This window comes from Dasypus novemcinctus, chromosome 18 (assembly GCF_030445035.2).
Source record: "Dasypus novemcinctus isolate mDasNov1 chromosome 18, mDasNov1.1.hap2, whole genome shotgun sequence".
NCBI classification, from domain to species: Eukaryota; Metazoa; Chordata; class Mammalia; order Cingulata; family Dasypodidae; genus Dasypus; species Dasypus novemcinctus.
The window spans coordinates 63,385,683-63,396,522 of NC_080690.1; the positions used below are offsets into that span (position 1 = coordinate 63,385,683).

A 10,840-nucleotide genomic window follows, 5' to 3' on the forward strand; every position below is an offset into this window, starting at 1 on the left:
GTTTCCCTGCGGGGAGTTCTATTTACTGTCCCCACGTTCCAGCCTCCCGCGCGTGCTGCTCCCCTCCGCCTGCGTTCTAAAGGAGGCGCCCAGGTTCCAAAACTCCGTCCCCGCCGCCTAAGCCCCGAGCGCCGCGTCCTCGGGCCCCCTCCCTCGGTCCTGACTCTGCCCCGCATTCCAGCTCCCCCTTTCTGCGGGCCCACCTCCCCCCGGGTTCCCCTCACGCCACCCCCCGGCCCTGGCAAAGGTTTGAAGCGGAAATGGGGCGCGCGGCGGCGGCGGGGACCGGGCGGGGCGGGGGCGGCGGCCAATGGAGCGGGAAGCAGGACAAATGAGGCCCGGCCCGCGCGGCCGACAGGCCCCTCCATCTTCCCATTAGCGCCTAATGGCCCCCCCGCCGCCGCCTGATGAAGATTTATCGGCCCCGGAGCCCCCGCCCCCCTCGGCCCCCGGGCCTCCCCTCGCCCCGCCGGCCGCCCCCGCCCCCGCCCGGACACCTGATGAAGCCGTCACGGTGCGGGAGGGGCTGCGGGGCAGAGGCCCGGGCCGCGGGAAGTTCCCGAGCCGCCGAGGCGCGGGGCAAAGGCCCGGGGAGGGAGCCGAGGGGGCGTCTGCCCGACAGCCTGGGGAGCCCCCCCGCCCCGGAGGTGGACGCGTCGTCCTGGGTTCTGTGCCCCAAGAGCCCGGGGTGGGAGCGGGAGTGGGGGTTCCCGCCGAGCCTGGCCGGAGTCAAGGTCTCCAGGGGCGCGAGGGGGAAGAAGGAGCTGGGGGGCCCGACCCCGAGACTGCCTTGGATTCAGGATGTGAACTTGTGGGGCCTGGGGCGGGGGGGGGGGGGGGACCTGCACTCCTGGGACCCGGGGAGGGGGGAGGGGGCCCGGACTCCTGGGTCCCGGGAGTGGGGGAAGGGGCCCGCTCTCCAGGGACCTGGGGAGGGGGGAGGGGCCGCACTCCTCGGTCCCGGGGGAGGGGCCCGGACTCCTAGGACCCGGCGAGGGGGTGGGGGCCCGCACTCCTAGGTCCTAGGGGAGGGGGAGGGACCTGTACTCCTGGGTCCCGGGGGAGGGGGCAGGGGGCCCGGACTCCTGAGTCCCGGGGGAGGGGCCCGCTCTCCTGGGTCCTGGGGGAGGGGGCAGGGGGCCCAGACTCCTGGGTCCCGGGGGAGCCGAGGGCTGGGGGTCTGGCCTCCTGAGCCCTAGGCTGGGAGCTTGGCACTGGGGGGGCTGGGCTGGGAGGCCCCTGATTGATTTCTGTTTACCGGCTGTCCCCGCGGGCGGAAGAGCGAATCGCGCCCCATCCATCAACAGGCTCGCAGCCTCCCTAATAAAAACATTTTACTCCTAAATGATCTCGAACTAATTAACTCAAAGTGTTAATTAAAGTTTGCGCAGACAGCATTGTCATCAGGGAGGGCGGTGGATCCATCTTCCTGAGAGAGAGACGGGGCTGGGGGTGCTCGGAGAGGAAGGGGTACCCCCCGCGGCCCCCACCCCCACCCGGCCGCCTGCGCACCTCCCGGCGGCCTCTGCTCTAGGGTTGCTCCTTTGCGCTTTCGCCTGTGTCTCTTTCATCTCTGCCACTCCCTCTGTCTCTGCCCCGCTGTCTGGTCTCTCAGCCTCTGTCTCTCCCTCTCTCTTGCCAGGGCGCTGCCTCCTCCCTCCCACTCAGGAGCCTTTGTCTAGGTGTCTGTGTTGCGGTTACGTGTGTGGCCATGTGCGTGTCGGGGTTTGTGTGCCGGCACGTGTGCATGTCAGGGGTTCACATGTGGCTTCACGTGAGGTAGACGGTATACTGTGGACACTTGTGTGCAGGGTTCGTGTGGGATGGGTGTGTCAGGGTTTGTGTGTGCAGACGTTTGTGAGTCCAGGGGTATGTGTGTGGGCTTGTGTCTGTGGCAGGGGATAGGTGCATGGACACGGGTGTGTGTGTCAGCTTCGTGTGTGGACATAAGCTTGCGTCAGGGTTGGTGCGTGTCTCAGGGGGTACGCATGAGGGCACGTGTGTGTGTCTGGGCCCCGTGTGGACAGGCCGGCTGTGGGGCTCTACCAGCAGGTCTGAGGGGTCGAGGCCTGGCTTCCCACCTCCTTCCCGCAGCACCTCCCCGCAGCACCGGCCTGGGCAGGTGGGGCCGGATGTGGGTGTGCATTGCTGTGAACTCCTCTGCGAGCTCAGGGGAACCAGCGCCCTGGCCGAAGGGCCCTCCCCGCTGGCCCCTCTCGGCTCCCTCCCCTTCTCCTCTTCCGGGGCCCGGGCCAGTGGGGCGAGCAAGCTGGGGCCAGGACAGGCCACCAGGCCACGGGCATCCGTGGGGTGGCTGGCTGGGCGGCCCCAGTGTGAGCTCATACATCAGGGCTGACAGGCTCCGAAAGCCCCGGAATTAAAACCTAAATCGAATATTGATCACCCGCTCCGGCCGTGGCGCCCACTGCAGCCCCCCCCAGCTCCCGCGGCTTGCTCCCTGCTCCCTGCTCTCAGGCGGCGCTGCTGTCCGGGCTCCTGTCTCCTCTCTCCCCAGCGGCTTCCTGCCTGGACCCACTTCTTCTGGTCCCCATAGGTACCCTCAGCCGGAGACAGGACCACCCAGAAACCGGGAGAGACACACGCGCAGGCTCAAGGATGCACAGACACACAAGACCCAGGCACAGGCAGTGAAACAGACCCACGGCAGAGCCAGAGCAAGCGACACGTAAGCACACACCCAGGCGGGCAGACAGACAGACATGGGCACACGGAGACGCAGAGACAGGAAGTCCCACACTGAGAGTCACAAAGATGCAGGCACCTGCACACAAATACAACCCAGGGGATGCTCATAGCGAGAGTTACACTCAGACAGACAGACATCCACAGGCCCACGCAGGGACGGTCACACGCGGAGCATCACAGAAGCAAGAGCGGACTGACACACAGACAACCAGGGATAGTCACAAAGCAAGTTATTCAACACGGGCAGAGTGAGACCAAGAGACAGAGAGGCAGTTATTCATGCGGCAGACAGACAGATGCTCAGCGTGCGCACCCTCCGAGCCCCCGAGCGGCAGAGAATACACACACGCACCTGTCCCCCCACTTCTACTCTCCCTGACTAACTGTCTCATCCGCCCCAGCCCCCTCCCAGCTCCCCCCACCACTTCACCACACTCCCGGATCCAGGAGCCCAGAAAGGCCTCCAGCACAGGGGGAGCTCCCCGCCCCCACCCCAGCACTGAGCAGCACCCCCCACCGCCAGAGGTCACAGGCTGGTCCAAGAACAAAGCCAGGAAATGGAACCCAGAAGGAGTAAAAAAGGCTCCACACTCAGAGAGGGGCAGGGACAGGGTCAAGGTCATGCTTCCCAGGCTGACCCAGGATCTGGGGACGCGGTCTCTGAGACCACTGTGGGATCGAGGCTAGACAGCGGGAAGAGACTTCCCTGGGCCGGGAGGGCGGAGCCCGGTCGAATGGACAGGGGCGCTGCCCCACCCCCACCCCCACCCCCACCCCGCGGCTCCCGGGGCTGGGGCGGGCGACGGCGGCGGAGGCGGGCGGTGGTGGCTGCCGGGGAGAAGATGAATCTTTCATGAGTGATTTGCGGCCGCCTCTTCTCGTCCCGTGTTGTTTAATGTTTCAATTTGGGCGAAAGCAAAACATTCAATCAGGCGGATTAAGTGCGTAATGCGTCTCATCGCTCAATCTGTCGCCTCCGCCGGGCAGCCCGCCGGCTGGGGGGGGGTTGGGGGGGGGCAGGCAGATACCCCGGCCGGAGGAGCCCCGTGCTCGGCGCCTCTCCTGAGCTGCACCTCGACCGCCCCTGCCAGACCCCAGGCTCCCCCAGCCCCGGCCCGCCCCGCCCCCACAGCCCGCTCGCCAGCTCCCGGCTGCTCTGCGCCGTCAGCCCTGGCTGTCGGTCCCTCTGTGTCTGAGTGTGTGTCCGCCTGTCTTTTCCTCTGTCCACCTCTTTCCCGTCTTTCCGTGTGTCCCTGTTCCTCTCTGTCTCTGGCGAGGGTCTCTCACGCAGTGTTCCTGCTTCTCCCTGTCCGCCTGGCTTCTCCCTGCCAGCCCCACTGTCCCAGGTTTCCTCTCCTGTCCTCTCCATCTAGCCCCGTCCCCTCTGTCACCCTGACTCTTCTGCCCATGTCCTGCCTGCTTCCATCGCTCGTACCCTCCGGAATGGCGTCCCGCCTGCCCACGTCTGTCTGTCCAACAGCAATCTCTCTGTCGCCCGTGCCCTCTGCCCACGGCGTGCAGCCGCCCTCGGGCCTCCTCTCCCTCGCGCTCCCGTTCTGCCCGTCTAGACCCCCCTCTCTCTCCACTTTGCTTTCAGCCACGTCTGTCTGACCCCTGCCCCTCCACCTGCCCACTTCTCTGTTCCCCATTTATCCAGGGTCCAATCTGGGTCCGTCTGTCTCTCTTCCACTCCTCCCATCCCTTTCTCTCTCTCCCTCTCTGTTCCCCAGTCTCTGCTCCTATTTGGGTCAGTCCCTCTGCTTCGGTCCCCAGGTTCCTTGACGGGTCAGCTCCGGGTTCCTGGGCCAGCCTACTCGCCATGTCCACTAGGGGGCAGCAGGCGCAGGCTTTTCTGGCCGAGAGGCCGTGGGAGAGGCTGGCTGAGTAGCTGCCCCGCCAGCCCCACTGCCTGTCTGCAACCACCTCCTTCACGGAGCGCCCAGGCCCCAGCCCCTCCTCCCTCACACCCAAGAGTTCTGCCCCCAGCCCCCTTTCTCTCGCTGGGAGCCCAGGGGTCCTATCCTCCAGCTGCCTCGTCCCCTCTGGGACCTGCCGGGGGCAAATGGAGATTTCAGCTGAGACTGACAGCCACTAACCAGAACTGTTGTCACCACTGCCTGCCGCTGAGGCCTGTGGGGCTGCCAGGCCAGGGCCCCCCAGCGTGTGTGGGCACAGGGCAGGGACACACGGGGCTGCATTCAGGAAACACACCCATAATGGGGTTCAATCAGAACCCACCAGCAACAGACACTAGTGGATGCACATGCACACACAGCACCATGCACACACAGGGCCATGCACCCACACAGGGCAAAGCACACAACACAGGGTCATGCACCCACACAGGGCCAAGAACACACACAGAGTCGTGCACACAGGGTCATTCACATACACAAAGGCTATGCACCCACACAGGGTCATGCACACACAGGGTCATGCACCCACACAGGGTCATGCACACACGGGGGTCATGCACCCACACAGGGTCATGCACACACGGGGTCATGCACACACCAGGGTCCATGCACACACACAGAGTTGTGCACACACCAAGGTCATGTACCCACATAGGGCCGTGCACACACAGGGTCATGCACACACCAGGGTCATGCACACACAGGGCCACACATACACAGGGTCATGCACACACACAGGGTCATGCACACACCAGGGGCCATGCACACAGGGTCTTGCACACACACAGGGTCATGCACACAGGGCCATGCACCCACACAGGGCCATGCACCCAGGGTCTTGCACACACACAGGGTCATGCACACACACACAGCTGGATCCAGGAAACTAGACTCTGCAGCTCAGCCTTCAACACCCAGGAGCACAACCCCAGCTACCCTCCAGGAGCCTGGGACCAGACCCCTGGCCCCACACAGAAGGTCACAGACACACAACACACACTCTGTCCCCAGCCCTGCAGTTTGGACCATGTTTTTATACACACACACACAGAGCATCTGCCCATTCAGAGTGGACTTTGGGGAACAGCATGGGAATGGCAGGGTGTCTCCCACCAGACCCCCCATCTCTGCTCTGCCCCTCCCGACGCCCCTCAGGCCCCCGGCCAGCAGCACCCGTCTCCATCCTGTCCTCGCCATTCTTTCCATCTCCGACCCCCATCCCTCTGTCCTTGCGCTTTCTCTCTTGTCTCTTGCTCACACTCCCCCAGTGTGTCTCTCTCCCCAACTCCCTAAGTTTCTCCTTCTCTGGCTCTCACTCCCTGTGCCTCTCTGCCAGGTCCCTCCTGCCTCTTTCTCCAGCATCTCTTCTCTGAATTTGTCTATGTCCATTTCTTTGCGCCTCTGCAGAGAGCCTCTAACATGTGGGTTTTCCTCTCTCCAGCACTCGTCTCTCTCTAGATGGTCCTTCTCTAGTCTCTCTTGGTCTCTCTATCTCTGAGTTGTTCTCTGGGTGTCTTTCCTCTCTGTCCCTGTGAGTCTCCACTTCTCAGTCCTCTCTGTCTCTCAGTGTCTCTGTCTCTCTCTTTCTCTGCCTCTCTGGACCACTCTCTCCCGGTCTGCCCCTCTCTCATCTCTCTGTCCATCCATCTCTCTCCCTCCCGGACCCTCCCCTCCCTCCCCCCCTCTCTCCCTCTCTGTCTCACTCTTCGCCTCTCTCTTTTCTCTCTCAAGTGTTTTCAATTTTATTCTGAGTGGAATTAACTACCCCTGATGTCAAATTGCCGCCGAAATCGATAATAATATCTTTACAAAAGAGGATATTCTTCTCTCGGAGAACGGCCTCTGAAAAATGGAAAATTTAGTCGAAATTGATTCATTACTTGACACTTTATAGAACGGCTGCGTATTGATCGCACCTGTCATGTCCATCTCCCCTAATCGAAGCTGAAGGCCGGCTCCGATGCCTGCTATTTTTCATAATTCCACCGCAGCCGACAGCTCCACAAACACCCACCCGCTCACTCGGCCTCCGCCTCCCCGCGCCGGCCGCCACCGCGCGCCCTCGGCTGGCCCCGGCCTCGCGGGCCGCGCGGCACGTCCCAGCCCTCCGTCGGTCCATCTGCCCGCCGATTCCCAGGACGCCCTAGGCCTGTCCTCCCCGCGCGCAGCCGCTTGCTCCTGCTGTTTGTCCTCCCCGCCCCAGCCCCAAGCCCCAGGTCTGTCTGTCTGTCCTTTCCAGACCCACCCCCTCCCCCACCCTTGTCCCGTCTTTCTGGCTTCCCGCCCCACCCCCAAGCGCGGGCTGCCCTCCCCTGCTCCCCACTTCCCCCTGGCTGGCTGGCTGTCCTTCCCGTACTTCATCCCTGCCTTCGTCCTTGCACCCTCGGGGCTCTCTCAGTCTGTCTGTCTCTGCCCCAACATCACCGAACGACCTGGCCTGGCCCGTTCCAGCTCCACTCCCCCTGCCCCTCTTCCTCCCACCACGGCCCCAAGAGTCCTGGACTCCCGCCCTTCTCCCTGAACCCCTCTCGGCTCCTCCCCGCCCTCCTCTCCCCAGGCCCTCTTTCCCTCTCTGCTCCCCGCCTTTCTCCCCTTCCCTTCCCCTACTCCCCCCTCTGCCCTAGGCTCCGGGTGCCCACTGGAAGGACCTGGAGATGAGCCAGCCCGGTCCCTGCCCTCAGGGAGGCTTAAGTCACCCGGGGTGGCTGGACTGTGCCAGAGGATGTACAGACGGGCATCACGGTGGGGGGTGGCAGGGGGGCGCGCAGAGCCTGACACAGCCCTGGAGTGGGGGTGGGGTGGGGGTCCTCCGGGTGGAATAGGCTGGTGGTTAGGAGCAGAGACCCCTGACCCGTTAGCCTGGGCTCAAGTCCACTGCCCACACTACCTAGCGGCACAACCACGGGCAAGCAATTTCCCCTCTCTGGGCCTCAGTTTTCCTCATCGGTAAAACGGGGCTGAGGCTAACAGCAGTGCCTACTTTATCTACGGGCGGAGCTTAGACCAGCGGCCCGGCAAAGGCCCTCTCGGCTCTGTCAGGCTTTTGTAGACCTGGCCCCTGGTGGTCTCTGCCTGGGGAGGGGGCAGGGCGGCGGGGACCCTGGAGCCGCCGGGAGGCGGGAAGAGACGTTCCTGGGGTCAGGGGGTGCAGCTTCTGCGCCCTTAGGCGCGTCAGCCTCCCCTGGGGGGGGCCTCGCCAGGGCGTCGCCCTCACCGAGGCTTTGAAGAGTCAAGTGGGTTCTGCGGCCCCAGGGGAGTTTTCTCTCCGTGGTTGCGGGGTGTTACGGGAGGGGGGCTCGCTCTCCTCTCTCCCTGCAGGCAGTAAACAGCCCGAGGGTGTTCTGGCTCAGTGGGGTGTTAAGCACAGTCTTAGGCGAGCGCAGCCTGAGGGTGGGTGTTAACCTAAATGAGCCCCCTCCGGAGAGGGGCTTCCTTCTGGCAAGCAGGTGCTGGCAACCCTGCGGGTGAGTGCAGGAGCCCGCAGCCTGCCGAGGGTGTGCCGTCCCTCGGGAAGGCTTCGCATGAACTTGCCCTTTGACTGGGTGCTTTAGGCGGCACTGCACACTCTGACAGCTGCCTTCTCGTGAATCCTCCTGACAACCTGGGACTCAGAGAGGGCATGCGGATTGCCCCGAGGTGCACAGTCCAAGAGTGTTATAGTTCCAGGGAAGTGTCTCTCCTTGGGGGCTCCAGAACAGTCGGATGCGGTGTGTGTGCAAGCCTTAAGAGTTCTGGTCCACCGAGGGCGTCTCCTGGGGTCTTTGGTACCTTCCGATGGGCACTGCAAACCCCTCACAGTGTGACCTAGAGGCGGGGATTTGACAGGAAGAGTGAAGTCATCTTGGCTGGTGTCCCTTTCCCCGATGGGTGCGGCTACCATTTGGGAGGGGCTGTTTTCTTGACAGGTGTTGGGGACAGTGTGATAAACTCTCCTCCCAGAGGGGCTGCTGAACTGCCAGGCCGCGTGCACAGCCAGCTGCTCTTTCTTCCTCTCTTTGCAGCAGTCTTCTCACGCGGGAACGGCCACGAAATGCATTCTAGTTGGTGTTCTGCATCTAGAGGGTGCAGCCACTCTCCCGAAGGGGTGTCACGTGCAGACGAAGGAGCCCTACCCCCCCCCCAACAGAGGCTGTTCCAGAACCTTCTTGGCATTCAGAACCAGCCGTGGAAGGCAATGGGGGGGGGGGTTGTTCTCTACAGTCTGGGGGTGTTACGTTCAGCCAAGGCCGATGAGTGTCAAAGGCTGGCTGCGGATGGACCAAATCCCCAGCAAGGAGGCAAGGAGGCTGCGGACAGTCCAGAGGCGGGGTGGACCCAGGGGGCCACGGCCCTCCCGCGGGCCCTAAATGCAGCCTAGTGACGTGGTATGGAGGCCCGCGCCAGGCGCTCCCTGCTGGCTCCTTGGAAGAGGGCTCCACGGGTCTAACAGGGAAGGTGGAGGCAAGTGAAGGAATTCTAGCTTCCCAGAGGAATACTTAGTCTTTTAACATGATTAACATTGCATGGTAATATGTGTAGCAAAACGTGTGTTTATTGGGTGCCTGGCAGGGTGCCGACCGCTCCGCTGCCTCCTGCTCTTTAGCCGCCCCCAGAGACCCAGGAGGTGGCTGTCATTCTTGCCCTGCTTTGCAGATGAGGAAACTGAGGTTGGGAATGGTCCACGACTTACCCAAGCGACGGTGGAGCTGGGGCCCGTCTGCTCTCAGGCCTGAGGTTCTCCCCTCCCCCGGGGCCAGCACCTCGTCTCAGCGCCCAGGGGTCGGGGGGTTGGGGAGGCACCCACAGAGCTGCCCCAGCCCCGGCTTGTCCACCTGGGGACTGTCTTGCCTGCAGACCGACTCTCCTCTCGGGAGGCAGGGGCTTTCCAGTGCGGTCTTCTGAAGAACTGCTGTTCCCCGAGAAGGGGGCTTGCCCCGCCTGGGAGAGAGAAGTGGGGGAGGGAAGCGGAAAGGGGAGGAGGAAGAGCAGGGGCAGGGGATGGAACAGGAGGGCTGGGAGGGGAGGTCAGGCTGGCCAGGCGCCCCAAGGCGAGGCCAGGGGCAGAGCCACCGGGCCGGGCCCATCCCTGTCACTGCAGGTGTGACATGTGTGACCACATGTGCACGTGACCACGTGGGGTGTGTAAAATGGGGTGCTGGCGTGACACCCTGTCCACATACCCAGGCTGGTGAGAATATTTGTGTGTCAGTGAGGGTGTGTGTGTGTCAGTCAGTGTGTGTGTGTGTGTGTGGGAGGGGAGCGCAGCTGTATGCCAGCATGGATCTGGATCTGTGTCCAGAATGAGGGACCGTGGAGCAGGGAGTGGCTGTGGCTCTGGCTGGGTCTGTGTGTCCAGCTGTTTGTGCATGGGCTTCTCTGTATGTGTCTCTGTGCAGAGGTTGTGTGTTCAAAGTCTGTGTCCCAAATACATTTCCACTCTCCCTATTAGAGCCACTTGTGTGAAGTGTGTGCACAGCCTGTGTGTGTCTCCCTGTTCAGCCGTGGGTCCATATGCCCGCTAGCCTGTGTGTCCTGTGTGGGTTGCCACAATGCGGTGTTCCTGTGTGTGTCCCGATGTCCGTGGGTCCAGCCTGTGTGTCCGTGGGTCTGAGGGTCCCTGCTCCAGTCCGGGTCCGGTTTCGCGTGTCAGCTGGGGTCCCGGCCACGCAGCTGCCACCTGCCCTCGAGCCTGTCGGTCTGTCCGCGAGCCCTCCTCCGGAGGGGCGGGGCGCGGCGGGGAGGGAGAGGAGGGGGCTCCCACCTCGCCCCCACCCCCACTCCCTCAGTCCCGGGATCGAACCTTATTTAGAGTCGCGATTCGACATCTGTTTTCAAATTTGATCAGCTCTGAACTTTATTTTCCGAGTTTGAGGAAAATTATATTCCATCGATCGCGCCTCCCGCCCCCTCCCCCGCGCCGCCCGCCGCCGCCTCCATATATCTGCGCGCCGAGCCGGCCCGGCGGCCGCGAGGGCGGGAGGCGCGCGGCGCGGAGGAGGCGGAGGAGGAGGAGGAGGAGGAAGAGGAGGCAGAGGCGGCGGCGGCGGCGGCGGAGGAGGGCGCCCCCGCGCCCCGCGCCCCCGCCCCGCGCGCCCGCAGCGCCCATCCCGCCGAGCCGCGGCTCTCTCCCCGCGCCTGTCCCCGCGCGTCCGCCGGTCTCTGTGTCTCTGGCCGTCTCAGCCTCTCTCCGGCTCCCGGTGACCCGCTCCCGCTCGCGCCCCCGCAGCCTCCGTGTCCCA

At 63.8% G+C, this 10,840-nt stretch overlaps 1 protein-coding gene across 1 annotated transcript in view; it reads left to right on the top strand.

The window, feature by feature from the left end:
* Positions 1-385: 385 nt before the first annotated feature.
* Positions 386-10,840, top strand: part of ERFL (ETS repressor factor like) — a 12,093-nt gene continuing 1,638 nt past the window's right edge. Inside the window, exons 1-2 of the mRNA XM_071208999.1 lie at positions 386-514; positions 10,468-10,748. Of these exons, the coding sequence (XP_071065100.1) occupies positions 386-514; positions 10,468-10,748 (410 nt within the window). The remainder of the gene's footprint in view (positions 515-10,467; positions 10,749-10,840) is intronic.